Source organism: Drosophila elegans, unplaced genomic scaffold (assembly GCF_018152505.1).
Source record: "Drosophila elegans isolate 14027-0461.03 unplaced genomic scaffold, ASM1815250v1 contig_149, whole genome shotgun sequence".
Taxonomy (NCBI): domain Eukaryota; kingdom Metazoa; phylum Arthropoda; class Insecta; order Diptera; family Drosophilidae; genus Drosophila; species Drosophila elegans.
The window spans coordinates 10,627,252-10,647,015 of NW_024545513.1; the positions used below are offsets into that span (position 1 = coordinate 10,627,252).

At 38.2% G+C, this 19,764-nt stretch overlaps 2 protein-coding genes across 3 annotated transcripts; one reads left to right on the top strand and one right to left on the bottom strand.

The window, feature by feature from the left end:
- Nucleotides 1-83: 83 nt before the first annotated feature.
- LOC108149911 lies at nt 84-389 on the bottom strand. Its single transcript, XM_017277813.1, has one exon. It carries the CDS (start codon nt 387-389, stop codon nt 84-86), a length of 306 nt encoding a protein of 101 aa, XP_017133302.1.
- A 9,165-nt stretch (nt 390-9,554) lies between these two features.
- Nucleotides 9,555-11,778, top strand: LOC108149922 (piggyBac transposable element-derived protein 1-like). 2 transcript variants are annotated; one of them, XR_005977277.1, is made up of 3 exons: nt 9,555-9,827; nt 9,905-10,728; nt 11,516-11,778. XR_005977277.1 is itself a non-coding variant. In XM_041708425.1 (3 exons), exons 2-3 carry the CDS (start codon nt 9,969-9,971, stop codon nt 10,943-10,945), a joined length of 912 nt encoding a protein of 303 aa, XP_041564359.1. In that variant the 5' UTR covers nt 9,555-9,827; nt 9,905-9,968; the 3' UTR covers nt 10,946-11,242. The 2 variants fall into 2 exon arrangements, 1 of the variants encoding a protein (XP_041564359.1); XM_041708425.1 differs by lacking the exon at nt 11,516-11,778 and adding an exon at nt 10,794-11,242.
- Nucleotides 11,779-19,764: the final 7,986 nt, after the last annotated feature.

Genomic DNA, 19,764 nt, shown 5'->3' on the forward strand with positions numbered 1-19,764 from the left:
TTCTATGTAATGTTTAACTGATGTTTCGTGATCGATTTATGAGAAAACGGACACCAGACACACAGGAGGCGGCACACAGAATTCTAGATCGTACGAGGAGGTAGTGCCGGCGGCGGTGGTGCCACAACAATATTTTCGTCATATCCATGCACATTGCCATCGCCTTGACCCATTTGACCGGTGGGCGTTGGGGGTTCCTGCCAACTCCCCACGTAGATACCATCACCGGCGCACAGCAACAGAGAGTTGTTCAACTGGCGGTCCAGCAGTAGTCGGCGCATCCGCCGGCGTTCCACCGATCGCTCCAACGACCTGATCAGATCCAAGTCCAAATCCTGAACCAAGTGACCGCGATGATTGGCGCCGATACGTGCACGAAACGGATTCATCTTGATGCTTCTCGGTTTTGGGTGAATTTTTGTTAATTTTATTGTACAAAAAGTTTTTTCGGAATATTTTAATTTTTGAACTTGTCTTGCTAACCGGAATTTCGATCGTAAGAGACTTCAGCCAGTGATAAGTGTCGAATGTTTATAATTTTACTGACAGCCTGCCGACAAGGCACGTCTGATCAAAAAGATTACTAGGAAACTGATATTATCAACACATCACATCTCAAATATATATAAAACAGATTATTTGCTAAGCATAAAAAACCAATTTATAAAAAACCAAAAAAAATTTTATTTTTGCTAACTGTATAAAAAAAAAAATGTTTACTTATTTAATGTAAAGCAAGTCTTACTTACTATTTTAAGTAACAATTTTTTTTTAAAGCTATATTTTAAGTATTTTAAGTTGTATGTTTTTTTTCTTACAGACCAAGTTTACATTAAAGAAATAGAATAGGTATAATATTTTGTCGCGACTATACTGGATTTTAGTCAGCACCTGTGATTGTAAAAAAAAAACGAGAGGGGAAGCCAACTTTGGCAAGCCGATGTAATAATACCCCTGCAGTCTAGGCATGCATCCGATATTATTTTATCAAATATATAAAAATAAAGATAGACACTTAAAAAACAACCAAATTTATCAAGTTGCATGCGATCATTCTGATCAATTTTATAATACCCTTTGTAAGTGTTACGCAGCACATAAACAAGGTAATAATTAAATTGTGTATGGGTATTTCAAGAATGCAGCGGTATTCTGTTTTCAAAAACCCGGCTCAATCAGATTGAAGGACTCTGAGCGAATCTGGACCTGTAATAGACATACTTGTGTACGCTCTATGCATATTTAATTAAACTTTCACCTCTTCAAAAGCCGACAAAGAAGCTTTGACGGGGGACAAGACGGGGGAGACGAGTCGAAAACACTTTGGTCTTTCGCTTCAATCATTTCCAGGGGAGTTGGACGGTTGGTCGGTTGGACGGACGGGGTAGGCTGTTCAGTTCTGTTCTGTTTTATTCCAGCCAGTGGTCCTGCTGTCTCTCATCCTTGCTGGTCCTTGGAATACTTAAAAGCAACACGACAAGCTTTAATTAAATCAGTTTTAATTAATGCAAAATGCGAAATTTCGAAAGACGTCGCCAGGACTCGTCGACTCAAATTGCCGACAACATGGAAAACAGAGGCGGTTCGCCCCTTCCTTACTATACCATCCAGTTGAACGAACGCATTTTGTTGTCGCATAATTACAACTCAATTGTAATCCAATTTTGGCCAGGCAGGCCTATACATGCACATCTACACATAGATATATATATGTATGTATACATATAAATAAATCCGATTCAGGCACAAAGTCACGCCCACGGCCTGGTGTCTGTGTCAACTTTTTCGGTGTCAAATAAATAAACTTTTGACAGTCGGCAGACAGGCCAGCGGGGATTTTGAGCCCCAAAAATATTACTTTATACCAAGTTTTCACCTCCCGTTTCTGTGGCCACCACCGGAAATGCAAATTAGTGATGGTGATGGGGACGGATGGGGGTGTAGCAGTTATGATGGGATTATTGGAGCACAATCAATGTCCAACCGGCAGCTTATCCATTCAAGCCCGTCGAAGGCAGAACTCTTGATAACTGCAAATTAGTTGCACATGTTCCACATGGGCCACAACTCAAAACAAGACGTGTTTGCACTAATTTGGCCAAAATCAACAGCTGTGTGTACATGTGCTATACCATCTTTTCTCCTTGCCATATGAGTGTGTGTGTGTGCGTGTGTGTGTGAGGGAAGAAAACTCATCATAACTTTCTTATCAAAAACTTATTTCTTGCTCTTCAGATACCCAACAGAAGAGCAGTACCCAACAGTAGAAGCGGTACCAAAAAAAAAAAAAAAAGAAGGGAAAAGAAATTCTGGGGCGAAAAACGAAAAGGAAAACAGAAAAATTGCCTAGAAAACTTGTTATAATTACACACTGTGGCACACACACTCACACGTGCTGGATGATAACATGTGTGTGTGTGTGGAAGTTTTGCACTTTAAAAAATATATCACTAAAACAAGAAAGAAAATATTAGGAAGTATTATCAATCTGCTTGCAAAATAATGAAGAAAAATGTTTGTAAAATTGTATTGTAAAATTACTATAGTTCCTTTTTGTTTCTGAAAATCTTGTATTAAATGTCATATTTAATCAACGTCTTAATTATTACATCGTATCGATATAATAATAACGTTATAACAACTAAGTATCGGTATCATAGCGATTTATAACTTATCTTTAAGTTTACTTTATATTTTGTGATACCTATTTTTATTTTAACATCACCACTCAGTATATTAAAAACTTAAAGCTTGTTTATATACAATTTTTATATTTATATTTATATTTACTCAATTATCAATATCATTATTAATAACTTTGTCATCTATTATTTGTCCATGTGTATGACTAACTCAGTGACTGCAGGGCAAAGAATTTGGAATGGGAGGGGGCCCCGTTGAAAAAGGAGGAGTTGTCGACGGGCATGCATGAACAACATATGTTGGACTTCGGCGGAAACTTTTGCGAGTGTTCGGAACGCCCTTCCTCCATTCACCGCCCCTTTTATGGCACCTCCATATCTTGTCCACCTCCTCATCACAGGACTTCACATCGTGGAACGTGTGCGTTTTGTGGTTGAGGAGGAGACGACGCACAGTTTAGGCCCAGAATGCAACAGCTGTGACGACGCCCTCTTGAAGTGCCTTTTTCGTCCCTTTCCAAAATATCCTGTTTAACTCCTGGTTTAAGTTTCGCCGTCTGCCAAGATCTCGTGACAACTTCCTCACTAATCTCGCCGATGAGTAAAGGCAGTAAATTGCTTAGCTTAACTCGTCTACTTAAGGTTACGAGCTAAAGCAGTTGCAATTTTTTAACAACTTTATACATTAATTAAGACAATTATTTTCAATTTTTTCAATATTTTTACAAGAAAGTGAGACGGTAAATGATAATTTTCAAATAAAAGAATTTTAAGGTTTTCGTTGTCAACAAAATAGTGTTTGCTTACAGGTCGAAACTAAAAAGATATCACTCAGAGTGCCACCGAAAGCCGCGGTAATATCTTAAAAAGTAATAACGAAAACGTCTTCTAGGAAAGTCTGGAAACAATCAGAACAACGACCACATGATGCCAACTTTTCAGGGACTCTTTTCTATAATAAAAACTCACATCGAAAAAGGGAATGCTTAAAAAAGCCCAAAAAGAATGGGCTAAATACTGCGAAAAAAAAAGCTGAAAACTTTTGGGCCAATTTTTTTTCGTCCAAATATAAAAAGAAGGACACGCGTACCCCGACAAACGGTTGGAAAATGACTAAAAATGGTTTTTGCCAAAATATGCCAATAATATGGTTCTTCCCCAGCCCTGGAAAAGTGGGTGGCTGGGTGGCAAAACTGATGACCCGCTTGGGCCAAAAGGAAAAGCGATGCCAAAGGGAAAGCCATGTGCTTGCAAATGCGGGACACGTACTTGCGCTATAATTATTTCGTACGTGAGCACGTGAGTCCGCCGAAAGACAATGAGTCGTCGTCGTACTTGGAGAAAGGAGTCTGAAGTCCGGAGAAGTGAGGCCGTAGACCGGAGACCAGAGACCGGGGAACGGGGAAATGGCAACGTCTGCGTCTACGACCGGAAGAAGATGTCGGAGGAGCTAAGGTTACCATATACCATATAGCATACAGCACATTAGAGCGGTTAAAGACACTGTTTCCCAACTTAAAGAGAACATTGTGGTCAAACGAGGGGATATTATGGTTCGTGGGGAAAGGGGGATTAAGGGGAAACCAAAGCCAGAATGTTGAAAAAAGAAATATTACTAGATATTACTATTTTAGATGTACTTTTATTAATATTTTGAGCCCTGCTCAGAAAGAAATCATTTTTATGAACATAGGTACAGCCTGCGGGAATACTTTTTTATATAAAAATAAATATCATACTAAATAATATAATTCTCAATTAATTTTTTTTTTAAATGTACGAAATTCATCATTTTACATTTTTTTTTCTGTGCACCATGAACACAAGACAAAGGCACACGGGGATAATTTTCTGACAGCTCGACAGCGCGACGCAACATATCAAAATATTTGTGGTACCCCCCATTCAAATAATTTTCGATTTAGTACGAGACTAAGAGTTTTAGCATCCCAGATGTCCGGAAGTAATTCCTACGTGATTTATTTTTTTTTAAGTTATCGGTAAAGTTATACGGTGAAATTTAGCTCCACATTGGCATATTTTTCATCATTTATAACAATGGTTATTTTTAAAAATACATAAATAGTTTGAAAACTAAGTAAAATATTCTATAAAAGACCAAACTTACTTAAATAAAAAAAGAGAGTGTTTAAAGTGTTTTCTTGCTGGGGAAAAGCACCCTATTGTCTGCTTTGTGTAGCACTCATTCTGAGCGGGCACTTTGGGGCCATATCTCTAATTAATGGAATTTCCCTTGGTCCCCAACTGGTCCACAACTCATCCACGGCGTCATTAACATCGTCATGATCGGAATAAACGAAAACACCAACCACTACAAACCGAGGTGACCGCATGCAGCTTAATTCTCATAAAAGTCACATAAAGTAAATAAGTTTGATTATAAGCCAGAGAAAAGGGAGCAAAAGTGAGTACAAAAAATGGGTGCAAGAAAAAGACACGTAAAAAAAGCAAGCACTATTTAAAAGTTTTCTCAATTAACAGGATATACAAAATTTTGGAAAACTAGATGATAGAAAAACCATTTCATGATCTTTTAAAAAACACTTCAAATATATATTTTTTCACTAAAACAAATTGTCTTGCTCAATAAATTTATTTATTGTTAATTTACATAAACATTGGATGGCTAATTAATAAAAAAAAAAAGATTTATAGTTTGCTTTCAGATTGGTTTGACTTACGGTTTAAACTCAAATTTGAAATACACAAAATATTAGGAAATCAAAGGCAGCGAAGAAGATTTTTTTTTTTTGTTTTAGTTAATTGATAAACTAGAACGTATTAAATTACATTAGCATACAACTTTTTTTTCTGTGCCCATTAAGAGTGGAGGTGCCGGACAGCAGTTTCAGTCGCTAGACCTGGACCAAAACAGATCCTGGCTTTGGCAGTTGTCACCGCCGCTGGAGTAATTAACATTCACAATGAAACTCAAAATGAAAACGAAAACGAGCAACTGCAGCGGTCTGTTGGTTGGGCGGACGGATGGTTGTCTCTGTGGGCGGGTCTTTTGCGAGCGGTAAAAGTTTTTAATAACCCCGCAACAACAAACACGAAGGGAAACGGTGGGAAAAGGCGAGGAAAAGCGGGCAACTCTGGGGGCACACAAAGCCGAACACGACGAGGGCACAGAGCAACCGCCAACAGCCACAATAATGACACACAAAACTTTGACAATGTAGTCGTGCGTGCATTCCCCCCCTGCTTTCGAACCCCCCGCCGATCGCAATCACAACCCCAATCCATACCTCCTCCCCCCCAGGCCCACACCTCTGCCCGCAGGACCCACTTCCGTGTCCAGCGGAAAAGGATTTCTGCCACAACGAAAACAGCAATGAAAACCACAAAATGTTGCCGTAGGGCACACAGAAAACAAAAAATATTGATATCAGTGAGAAATTTCTAATATCATACTATAAAATTTGTGTAAACCATTAAAAACCATGAAATCAAATGCATTTAAAAACAAATTATTATGTGATTCTCAATAAAAAACAAATAAAATAAGATTTAAATTTCTTATTGAGAAAATTTCTTATTTCTGTTGCAATATATTTATATGACAATTCTGAATTAACCTTTTTTGCACATTTCAGACACAGATATTTTAAATATTATTTTATGGTCAACAAATTTAAAATAATTTTAATAAATTTAATATTATTTAAATTTGGTATATAAGAAATATATAAACATTGAAAGCAACAAAAATCAAAGCCATAAACAAGTTTTCGGATGATAGATAGTTTTAGGTAAAAATTATATTTAAAACATAAAATATTTTTGTACTTTTAGACTAACTAAAATTATTTGTTTTAAAGTTTTTTAAAAAAAATTTGTTAAAATTGTCTCAAAATTTGTATGTTAATAAACGGTATATTTTTTTAAATCTAAATTTGCGTTTTATGAATAACAAGCCAGTTATGAGCTTCTGTGAAAACGATTAATATAAGCTTTGTTTTTATAAATTTTTAAAAATTTATTTTTAGCAGTGAAGAGGGTTAATCAGTGGGTGGTTCAAAGGTCGGAAGGCGGTACGCGGCCAGCATACGCAACATCAAATTGCAGACCGCATACGCACACACACAGATGGATCGCCGTCAATGGGTATTCAAATGCATCGAGTGTGCAACAATTGAAGCGGTTTTGGAATAAACGAATGCGGCTTATTATACACATATAGCAAACCGCCCATCGAACCCCCTCCCTTATGTACGCATAATGAAATAAATGTCAAATTGAAATTGACATGCTGTGACAGAGGGGGGCGGGGGCTTAAAGGACCTGTCTGCGGAGGTGTGAAAAGAGCTCCGTCCCATTGCGGATGCGGATACGGATGCCATGGTCAGCCTTTCACACTGTGACCAATTTAAATTGGATTAGCCCTAATTGAAAACTGAAGAACTGGCAGGCCTATTGAAGTGGATGGAGAGCTGTGCGTTCAATGAACTTGGCACAAGTTTCAGAAGACAAATGACTGTCAAATCCCTTTATTGGGAAAAGCTTTGAACATCGATATGAAAATTAAAATAAAAACATTCATTTTGGTATCTCAACAAAATATTTCCCTTACTGATCATTTTAGATAATCGGAATTCAGTTTATTCCTGTGCTGAAGAATTCGCGTTATGTTTTGAAACTATACATTTTTCTTTTTTTAATAAAGATTTAATAGATGATTTGTATGTGCGCGAAAAAATTCGCGTTTCAATTAATTTATTTTGAGTTTTTAAGCACCTTTCATATGCCTAAAATAATCAAACCGAAGTAAATTGTGAAAGCGTTGCTTAAACCATTTAACATCTTTATAAAAGAACTTTCAATCAGTAACACCACCCAATGCAACCATGCGATTTTCAACACATTTTGCCATCGAAGACGACTAATTGTTTTGCCATTATAATGCCTTAAGAATATGTAAGCAAGCAAAAACCCCAACCACTTGAATGCCAGTCAACTGAATTCAATGGACTCCCTCTGCCAAGGACGAAACCCTCATCAAAGTGTCGTTTGCTAAGTTGGCGTCACCTGGCGGGATTTGGATTTAGGTTTTTCGACTTTGCCTCGAGCACTCCTCCACTTAAAGACCTTTCCATTCTTTGATCAGCGCGTGGCTAATAAGATTTTAAAGGGCATTTATGAAAACAAAGGAGCCACGGCGAGGGGCACAAATCAAGTGAAAAATGGTAAATGGAAAATAGCAAAAAGGGGGGCTGGCGGCATTCGCCTGGTGAGACGGGTCTAATTTTATTAATGTTGCCAATTTTCAACGGGTGGTGGTGCAGGGGGTTCAGGTAAGTGCCCCAAGGGGGATGAAAAAAAAGCGAGGGGGCTGGTTGTAGCAATAAATGTGCTGCTTACGCGCGCAATTAAATATGAAATATTTAAGAGCTGGCAGCACGGTTTTTCTTAGCCCTTGGCTGGTACTTTTCCCAGGCTGGAAAAACAGGCGGAAAATGGGTAGGTAGGTGGGGTGGGGTTATGGAGTCTCAGGGTGGCGGCTAATTAATAATTTTTAGGCAATTCAGCAGAATGCCGGTGCTCGCATCTCAGGTGGCAAAAACTTAGACGCAACTTCACTTGACTTGATTAAGTGGCTTTTTAATGAAGTTCAAAGTGATTTTACTTGCAATTAATACAGTTCACCCTCGCAGGTGCCCCTTAACTGGTTGCTTTTCCATTTCCCAATCTCGTTTCTCTCCACCATTTTCCCCATCTACAATGATTGATGGCGGAAAAGCGGCCCAAAGCCTGAGGAAAAACTTTGGCCACTGCGACTATTTCTCAATCTCGATTAGCCGACAGCAATCAGAAATCACATGAAATGGTGAGGGTTGTTGTAGTAGGTAAAAGTCTAGTGAAAGAGGTGTAGAAGTATTATTTAATATGGTGAAAACAAATAAATAATAATAAAGTTAAAATAATTAGAAGTATAAAAGATAAGCGACTTTAGTAGCACAATGCTAAAAACACAAAAATTAAATTATATAACAAATAAATAAGTAATAAAACTTTAAGTTTTTAAATACTGATAAACAAAAATAAGTAGCTTATTTTTTAATTGAAGGTATTTATTAACAAAAGAAAACTACAAAAGGTCATCCTCCAATGGGGTTGAAAGAACTATCTGAGGCACATACTTTTGGTGGACTGGTGGACAAAACGTTTTGTCAGAGGTCTGATTAATCGGCGGATGTCGCCTTACTCCGAAGGATAACACTTATCCTCAACAGCAACTAATTGGAGCTGCAGCTAATGGTTACATTTTCGAGAGAATGGGAGCGATATCACATAAAATCCCCATAGAGCACATAAATAACCATAAATGCCGAGCATCCCAAGCCAGTAGCAAATTTTTGCGGTTGAGTTTCTTTTCTTTTCTGGCCGGAGAGCTCTTTGCAAAAACACACTGAACACACCGAGTGCCCGGCAATTATTTACACTCGAAAGTTTTGCCAAGTTGGCCGAGCACAAATGAAGTTGCAACTGCTGCTACTGCTGCTGCTGCTGCTGCTGCCGGAGATGTCTGGAGATTCTAGTAGAGATGCCGGTAGATGTCAGGACATGCGAACATGTGTACCTTCAACTATGGGTTCTACTGCGAGTTATTCGCAGGTGGGGCGAAAAGAGGATGTGAGCCGAAGACGAGGTCGAGAATTATGCAACTGCTGTGCTGGGGAAGCCGCAGGACGGCACTTCTTGTTGTCAACCTGCCTAGGCAACGAAGCCCACAACTCTGACTCCAACTCCAAGTCCACTTCGAACTCCGGCTCCCGTTGTCCTTGCAGACAATTAAGCAAGGACAATGCGGAGCACAGGCTTTGTAAAAGCTCATGCATGCACACTGCCATCGCTGGTCTGCGAAATCTACACAGAAAGAAAGTATTTAACCCATTCGACCCCGAAGTTGCCTGTGAGCAATTTCAAAAGTTTAACGGCTATCGGTAGTCGGTGCTTTTGTTTTTGTCTGCTTATTCTTCGAGATAACGGTGCTTTGATGTGTATACTTAGAATGTAAGCAAAAAAATTCTAGTTTGCGCATCATTTGACGAAATTATTTGGAATGTGCTGGACGTGCCTCGCGTAAAAAGTGATTGTTGTATTGTGAGGTATATTGAAAAGAAAGTGATTTACTTTTTAATTACGCATTAAAAGTTGAAGAATGTGAGTGAAATTTGTTAATAAATGAATTCTTTAATGCATGTTGTAGTTCAATCTAATTGATTTCTATTAAAAAACAGCTGAGGAATTTTCAAAGTAATAAAGTTGCTTGTGAGCAACCTTGGGCCATTGCACCACCAAAATATGAGACCAAAAGAAAAAGGTTTATCAAATGATGATATTGAGAGAATTGTCAACTTCGATTGGGATGTCTCCAGTGACGAAGAAAGTGGTGATGAAATGGAAGACATCTCTGGAATGTTGGAGAATAATTTAAAAAGTATATTGGAAAGGGGAGAATCAATAGAATTTGAGCATATTGAAAATTTGATTGATGAAAAAAGCATTCAAGAAAATAGTGTTGTGGCTGATAATTGCTTTGAAAAAGTTGATCCCAAAACACTTAAGTGGAGAAATAGGCCATTTCAAGCTCCAGGGTGTATTTGGGAAGAAGATAGTAATCGCCAAATCGATGAAGTGAAGACCCCTGTAGAGTATTTCTGCAGCTTTTTTGACAATAATGTTATTGATTTAATTACAAATCAAACTAATTTGTATGGGTTGCAAGAGCACGGCATAGAGCTGCAATGTACTGGAGATCAAATAAAAAGGTATATCGGAATTTTATTGTACTTGGGTGTCATAAAAGTACCTCAATTTAAAATGGCTTGGTCAAAAGAATACAAGCTTTCTGCTATATCGGATGCAATGCCACGAGGAAAGTTTGATAAAATCAAACAATGTTTACATTTCAACGATAATACAAAACAACTAAAAAAAGGTGATTTGAACTATGATAAACTGTACAAAATACGCCCTTTACTTGACATTCTCAAAAAAAGTTTTGGTAAACTACCCCAAGAAGAACATCAAAGCGTTGATGAGCAAATCATTGCGTACAAAGGTATTCAGATTTAAATTTTATTAAAATTTAATTTTAATTTTAATTCAATTTTAATTTTTTGTCAGGCCAATCGTCTTATAAGCAATACAACCCAGCTAAGCCTCACAAATGGGGTTTAAAAATGTTTACGCGCGCTGGAACATCTGGATTAGTTTATGACTTCACACTGTATGTTGGCGAAGGCACTTGCCCAAACTTGCCGCATAAGCAGCTGTAGACTTCTTTCAGATGCAGAATTGAAAAAACGTGGAAGAGGATCATTTGATACAAAATATGAAGTAAACAATAATCTGATATGCGTCAAATGGTTTGATAATAAGTCGGTTCAACTACTATCTTCGTATGAAGACCATCAGCCAGTTGGAATGTGCAAACGATGGAGTCTTAAAGAAAAAGTTTACATTGATGTTGTAAGGCCTGCTATCGTAGGCTCTTATAACAAGGGTATGGGAGGAGTAGACTTAGCGGACATGCTTATGGAGCTATATAAAATAAACCACCGTTCAAGAAAGTGGTACATTAGAATTTTTTATTGGTGCTTGGGAACATCAATGACAAATGCATGGCTGCTGTATAGAAAAAATTTTCATTTTCTAAACCCAAATCAAAAGTATATACCGCTCATCAAATTTCAAATGGAAGTTGCTCATGAGCTGCTACAATGTACTTACTCTACTTCATTTGAAAAAAGAGGGGTCGGCCATCAAATATGCAAAGAGAAAACTCAATAATATCTTTGGGTTCTCCAACTAGCAGTGTGTCTTCCAATCAATCCAAAAAATACAAGTTTCAGCCAAATCCTACAAATTCTATGCGTTACGATTGCATGGAACATTGGGTGGTATTTACTGAAAAAGGGCGTTGCAGACTGTGTAAGACAGGAACCCCAATGTCAAAATGTATTAAATGTAAAGTACACCTATGCTGTAACAACAATAAAAACTGTTTTATGTCTTACCATACTTAAAAATTGAAAATAAACAAAAATAACCATCAACTAAAAATGTATTCTTTAATATACACTATGGCCCAACGTTGCCCACAAGCAACATCCGGTAGCGCCTAAACTAGTGGGGGTGGGGAGTTCAAACTTTACTCAAATACTGCTTGGCCCAATACAAACAGAATACAAAAAAAAAATATTTTTTTTTCGACAGGGAAAAAGTTGGGGTCGAAAGGGTTAAAGAAAGGCTTTAAGTTTGAGGTTCTATAAGTTATTAAATGACATACTTATAACCAACATTCTTGCAAACATTTACATATTTAAAAGCCTATTGTTTTAAAGTAAATCTCTTTTAAATATGATTACTTTTCAATAAGATTTCTATAAATATTTGAAGAGTCATATGACCATGCAAATGTTTTATTAAAAATATAAAAAATGTAAGTTAAGTGTAAGTTTGCTGTGTTTATAAATTTATTTTTCTGTCTGTGCAGAGCACACCTGAGCTCCATCTCCGACCGGATGTGTTAAGCCGTAGAGCCGGGGAAGTTCATTGCCGAAACTTTCTGTCCTTGCAGGAAGCTCCGCCGTCCGTTCTTCTGAAGCCATGAACGCAATTTGCCTGTCAGTGGCTCAGTGCGTTTTGCCTGTGGCAAATTACAAAGCATACCATGATTTACCTAATTGCACCTACGATTCACCCCCTGGAATCAGCAACAAAATATCATGGATCTCTTATTTCTGGCCACTTCTGTTTGTGATTATGCTATGCTAAAGAATTCGCGTTACAGGTTAACTCAGCTTGCCAGAGTCCGAAAATTAGGATAATACTGTCAATTCTTTTTTTTTATAACAAACACAAGTATTTCTTCTAAGAAAATTCAATTTTTTATTTGGTCATAGTTTTCTGTGACAGTTTGTAGAAAATGTAAGAACAAATTGGGAAATCAGAGCTGTGATTGCATACTCTCCCTTTCGTTCCATAGCTCTGATTGTGGCCCAATTTTTGCAGCCATGACAAATGTCCAACAATTACAAAATTGCCCGCACACACCCACACCCACACCCAAGCACATACACACCCACACAATTTGGCAAACAAAATTTACAAAAATTTTCAAACCACCCACTAACACATACACACACATACACACACGACTAGGGGAAAATTGAGTAAATTTGCAGTCTCTTTTTTCTCGCTTCTCGTGGTTCCAGCTGGGGCTCGACTTCATTTGCCATACAGCCCAAATTCATGAGCATGCTCAACTGGGGGTCAACTATGACCACCAAAACAGCATGCATCCCACACACTCCCCTACCCACTACACCACTACACCACTACAGCACTGCACACTCTCATGTTGATGATGATGGCCATGGCGATGGCAATGATGACAACATGTGTGCCTAAGCGCCGACTATAAACTGCGTTGCAAGGACCAAAACGGACGACCGGACATCGCGGTGGGTGTTGTTGGATTGTGGGTGATTGTGGGTGGCGAAAGGGTTGATTATTATTGGTGGGCGGTTGGGTTAAGTGTCGCTACATGCCATTCAAAATGGGCAGATGGGCGCGGTCAGCCTAGTATGATTCAGCTACTTCATAAGCGAGATGAGCGAGCACTTTGATTTTACCATGCATATGAAGTGGTTTTTATAAAAAGAGTTAATGAAAGTAAGCCTGACATGCCATAAGATATATGTATTTTTAAATGGTTATAAATCTCCATATTGGATTGATAAACAAAAGACAAAAACTTAAAACTGTTGTTTGACGATGAAAACTTAGCTGTTATAAAGAATTGTATTAATTAACAAACAAGGTTTTGAACAACAAAAACAATTAAAAATTAAAGGATTTTTCAGTTGTATTTTTATAAAAACGTCAATTTATAAATTTTTTTTTAGAACTATTGTATTTTTTTTTCGAAATCCGGTTTCGTCTTTTTTTCAAAAATTGTATTTTACGAAATATTTACGATGTATGTACATATGTAAAATTTATTAAAAAACCATACAAAATACAATGTATTTAAAAACTACGAACCTAAACTTAAGTTATTTGATACAACAAAAACTAGACAATGGAATTAACCGAGTGCAGTAAATCGAACCTAACGAAATCACCAGAATTTCCCACTCACACTTTTTCCCCATGCATAGGATCTGTCCACCACTTTCAAAACCTTTCCCCTTCCACATCGTCTGGGATTCTGTTTATTCCCTTTTTATAAACATTATGAAATTATTGCTGCCGCAGGCACCATCACCCCAGTCCAAAAATCCGATCTCTATAGATGGCAACAGTGTACGTCTGCCCACCCGCCACGCCCACTCCACATATACATAAGCAATCAGCCACATGCAGTGATTGTCCACTTTGGCTGTCGATGTGCGATATGTCGAGGAGCCACTGTGGAAGCCAGAGGCTGCCAGTGAACCGCAGCCATCGGAACCGCCCAATAAACAGGACGATGGCTCCAGTGGCTAGGGTGCACGTCGTTTATCCTTTTGGACAGGATAGGACAGGAAAGGACAGGAAAGGACGGAAAAGGACAGGGTAGGACATGGATAGAACAGGACAAAACAGGCCCAGGCCGGGGCACGGGATGCAAATCGATTGATGTTGATTAGCATAAATTGTCTGGACCGCATTGTGCAATGAATAATTTTGGTGGCGCGCTGACGACATGCCACACCCCATGCTTTTGTGCACTGCTTGCAACTTTGGCGACCTAATGCAATTTTGTTTTTGCTTAATTTGATAGGCGTGTTGTCAGCTGAACGCTGCCATCCTGACAATGTGTCCTCCCAACAGCAGCAACAGCAGCAGCAGCAGCAACAGCAGCAACAATGGCAACAATAGCAACACATGCACACAGCAGCAACACGCAACTTGGTGCAGCAGCAACAGCAACTGATGGTCCGGCTGATTGGACGTGTTTTGAGTGTCTGCTGCAGGACTTTCCAAGGCTCGGAGGTGTGTGTGTGTTGTGCGAACAGAAAGGGAAAAGGGACTTCTACTAAAGCTATTAACCACTGTGTCCGGGGTGTTGGCCCAGACAGATATTACCAAAATAAACTGTTTTACTGGGCATAGTTGGCCTTTGGATAAGCAAAAACCGTTCAGAGTAATTTATGCAGTTTAGCTTGAATGCACTGACTAAGCTTCTGTCTGTTGTTATTGCAGTTGCAGCATTTTGAATATGCACTCTTTCCATTTTCACAGCATTCAAGTTTGTGCTCTTTAAGGGTTTCGTCATTATATTATACATTTTGTACTAAAATTATTAATAATAATATTAATCAGTAAACTTTTAATATGCACTTTAATTTTCCACAGAGAAACGACAATAAACTGTTTCACACGAATAGCGAAATTTGTTTATTGTCCAATTTTTTTATTACCAACTGGCATACAAACTATTTCGATGGGATTTGTTTCCCTCGAAAAACAAATGTGATACATTCAATGTGCATGCGAACAGCACATTTGGGTTGGGTTTGCGCTGGAGCATGCGGTGCCGAAGTTTCCCATCGAAACATCTTTAAGCGGCGAAACTTTTCTCATAACATGCGAGCATTTCGCACAAAAACAATGGCAGCCATACACGAACACCCACAATATCGCACCACCCACATGTGTATGTACGTACGTACGTACACCCTGCGGCGAAATCTTATCAAACTGACATCATTTTCATTATGTTTTGCACTTGCACAGCTTCGACTAATGTATATGTGGGTGCCAGGCTGTGGCTGAGTCCTTCGAGTTTGTAGTTCCGAGGCCTCAGCCCTGAGATGGTAATATGTCCTTGTGCCTCACATTGAATCTGCCACACTTAGAAAAAAATTACTACCTTTGTTTTTAAAATTGAAATATTTTTATAAGATTTCCTCTTGAGAGGACTAGCGAGTATTAAAACACTGGTCTATATTTTTCATAGATTGATTAAAACTTTTATAAAATTAGATACACCCAAAAAAAAATTAATAAGAAAATATTTAAACTACTGCTATTGTCGATAACAGTATGTATAAATTTGATACTCCTAAATTTTAAAAGTGTACTCGGCTACTAATCATTTTCAACTTGAAATAGTAAAAGTATCAAATTGACATTAAAAGTTGGTTGGTTTCTTTTAAGTGTCACGTTAAATCCCTTTAAATTTGATTCAACTAATACATTAAGTTAAAAATTAGCATTTATTATTATTATTATTAGTGTTTTATATTCGGCTGAATGAATTTTTCATATAAAATCGAATTCATTAAAATATTATCAAAAAAAAAAAAAAAAAAGATCCTAAGCATTTTGGAAAAAAAAAATTTGTTTTTGTGCGCATTGTGCGCCAAATTATAGGCAATTCGGAATGGAATCTCCGCACACGCGATACGCATTACACACACATGTGTGTCCGCCTTGTGCGCGTGTGCTAATCTGGCCCGCCAATAACTGCAAATTAGATTAGCAACGCCTCGAGGGTGGACCGGGACTCGAACCCATGCCAACCGCCCTATCGACAGCTGACCATTCCATCCATATCGACATGCAGCCAGAGGAAATCCACCAAACCTGTCCATCGCGTGTGGCGTTGATAAATCTGAACGGGAAAACGCCAAGGCGGCAAATCGATATGCTTAAAACCCCACTCAATCCAATCCAATCCCGGATGCCCATATATATATTACGAAGGGACTGGAATGGCCATTTGTTTTGGCATCCCATCGCGCGACGAAACTAATAAAATTCATAAAAACTTTTCCGCTTAGCGTTACCATTAAGATGCCCACCCACAAAAGATTTTTATTATTATTTGAGTGTGCCTCTCTGTCCTTGGTTCACTTTCACTTTTACTCGTACTTTCACCTACCCGTGCGATTATGTTAGCACACTGGAAATGAACTTAACTACTTACTGAAGAAGTGCAATTGGGGCAAAACTTTAGGAGCCAACTTGGGAAACGTTCTGCCCGACAAGTATGCGTCATGTTTACGATTGGCCTTTATTTGCAAATATTTTGTTGATTATGTCATGGTTTTATGTTCTTTGGTTGAGAAAATTATGTGATTATGTCAAAAACGTATAGAACTTAATAAAGTAGTTCCTATATCGCAAAACATTAAATTTCAATTAATTTTAGTTAATTTAACCAGCAACTTTTTTGTTTTGTTTTGGTATTATGACTCCAATTCTTAAACCTTATAATTTTATGCAGGTCCATTAAGGCAATAAATATTTAAATATTTTTTAAATATGTCAAATCTTCATTAAGCTTGAAGGGAAGACGTTACAATTATTTCTAAACTAATACGAATCATTTTCAAAAAACCAATTCAAAATAAATCGATCTTAGCTATGTAAAACTGTTATTCAAAAGGTTAAAATAAACCATTAATCAAAAGCAACTTTGACGTTATCATTGCGTAGATTTATCTCTAACTGACTACCCCACATCGATAACTCACGTTTCAGTTTATTGCCAGTTGCTTTTGAATGGCCAAACTTCCGTTGGAATGGAATTGCTGACGACAGCGACGCCGCTTTTGCATTGGACAATGTCCAGTTACTACTACTATATGCTTTGGCACTTATTCACCGGACCAGCGGGTGTACTATATGACGCCCAGTCACTTATTCGCATCGTCGGCCAGAGGAGAATGGCGGAGGGGAGGGCTATATCGTTGTCCGCTAATCGTAAAATAAATTATTTTCCATGTGTGCGCTGCTCGCCTGATTCCGAGTCATAATTCTTGCATCACTCCCCTACCCAAATGGAGCATAAAAGTTCCAGTTAATTGCATGAGTGAGAAGTGCACTGAGAAAAATATTCTGAGGAAAAATCATTACATGAATAGATTGTACACAATTTTAGAATTGTTTTTTTAAGTTGGTACGTTTCGAGTAAAACAAATTATTGTTTTATCCTCCATTAGGCAATAACCCAAACAATTTCAAATTGAAATATATATTTTTCAAAATAGATTTAAAAACTGATTTAAGAAGTGTAGGCGCAGCTAACTATTTAAAAAAACTTTTTTTTCGACCATTTTAATCATACATAAGCATGTCAAAAGTATCGATTTAATAATGCATTCCCATTTTATTGATTGGATTATTAAACAATTGTTATTTAAAATTTTTCTGACTTTCTGTTTTACCCTACATATATGTGATTTTTTTCCGTGTATGGAAGATGCGATTTTTAGGAGGATAAACTTTCCCAGCCGCAACTGGCTGGCTTTAATTGTTAGCAGTCGCATTTGGAGCCTGGCCTAATCACTGGCGCCGGATTAGTCAAACTTGCAGCCACTGGACGTGGGTAGTTGGGTGGCTCATTGCCTGGGTGGCTCCGGTGGCTCAGTTGCTCACTAACTCGGTGGTTGGGTGGTGTCCAAGTGCTGAAATGTGTAGCGCTTGCCAACGCTGTCAGTCATAATTAACACTCAGCTGCAGCCCCAGCTTTGAGTTCAGAGCTTCAGTTTTAGCTTTCGGTTTGAAGTTGGAGTTGCAGAGTTGGAGAGTTGGTGGAAAATAATATGAAACCGAAATGGATGTGAAACAAAAGTTTGCTTCGTTCCAACTGCTCAAAGTTGCTAATCAAGCTTGACAGCTGCTAAGGGGAATGTGGAGATAGTGATTGGATTCTCTGTACACATGCACTGGGGAGAATATAACTAATATATACTATATATCAGTTTACAATCTTGCTTACTTTTGCTTGATTTATCTTTTTAAATGTCGAAGTGAAAATCTTTTATAAAGTGAAAGGTGAAGCCTAAGACACAACTTTATATCAACACACACACACACACACACACAAGGAAAAGTGAAAAGGCAATCTGAATCATAAATTTTATATAGATATTTCTTCATAAAATCTCATATTTATTCAAAATTTTTCAAACTTCGTGTATATGTTTTTGCAGCCTTTTTCGCAGTGTATGTCCTACCTGCTGCTGACGGCTTTGGCCTCATCTGATGGTGGTGTAATTAGGAATGCGAACGCACTGTGAGATGCACATAGAGCGCCAGCTGAAAAGGAATTTTTGCGGATGCCAAACTCATTAGCCGCCCCTCGCGGCCAGATTAATGCGATTCTGCATTCGTGGAGATTTCAATCGGGTTGCGGTTATTGTGTTATATGCCGCCTGCCTTGCCTTGTTTAACCATCCAGTAGTCCGCCCACTAAAAAAATCTTCTGCTATCTGAAATTCCATGCGACACGTGCCAGACACAACAACAATAACAAATTACACTAACAACGATGCGATGGTCCTCTTCCGTTGCGATGTGCCATGCAAATTTGAAGCGCCTGTGTCGCGCACAGTTCCTTCTTCTTTTGTGTCTATGGCGTCATCGGCTCTTACTTTGCGATCCCCGCATTTGTACTTGATTACCCATACAGCAACATCCGCATTCGCATCCGCATTGGCATCCGCATTGGCATCCGCATTGGCATCCGCATCCGCAGCAGCAACTTTAACTGTAAATCGATATTGAGACCGTCTGGTTGTCTGCCCCCCTGCCAACAAAATCGTCTTTGGCCTCCGACCTCTGACTAACTGACTGTCTCGACGGAGGAAAGCGAAAAAGCGTAAAGTCGGTGGTTGCGACTCAAGGATAGGATAACTTGGCTGCCTTTATTCATTACGATTACCAGATAAACTTTTCAAGTCACTGCCAATTAAACGAATATATTTCAAATGGAATCAATATTTAAAATTACATTATCTAGTTTCGGTTTTCTGGCTTTATTTTTTTCTTTTAGCAGACAACAAGTTTTCATTAAAAGATTAAAAGGGATAAAGATTTTTACAGTTTAGTTCGGAATATAAACAAAACAAGGGGTTCACAAATTTGTATGACATTTTAAATGTTGAATTCATAGCTAAAAAGCAAGAGAAAGACAGTCGAATTGAAATGGGAACCGCAAAAAAGGCAAACTTTTTAGGTTGGCGACAAAAGAAAAGTTTGTGACTCTTTAATAAACACCTGAAGCGTAGTTTTAGGCAAAACTTTTTGTGTTGGAAGAACATATTATGTTGACTTTCCTATAGTATAAATTCGTTCCACTCGAAAGTGAGACTGG

Excerpts from the sequence above, each read along its gene's own strand:
- LOC108149911 (XM_017277813.1), bottom strand. The coding sequence starts at position 389 with ATGAATCCGTTTCGTGCACGTATCGGCGCCAATCATCGCGGTCACTTG.
- LOC108149922 (XM_041708425.1), top strand. The coding sequence starts at position 9,969 with ATGAGACCAAAAGAAAAAGGTTTATCAAATGATGATATTGAGAGAATT. Across the intron at positions 10,729-10,793 it reads GCAAATCATTGCGTACAAAG|GCCAATCGTCTTATAAGCAA; the intron begins GTATTCAGATTT and ends ATTTTTTGTCAG.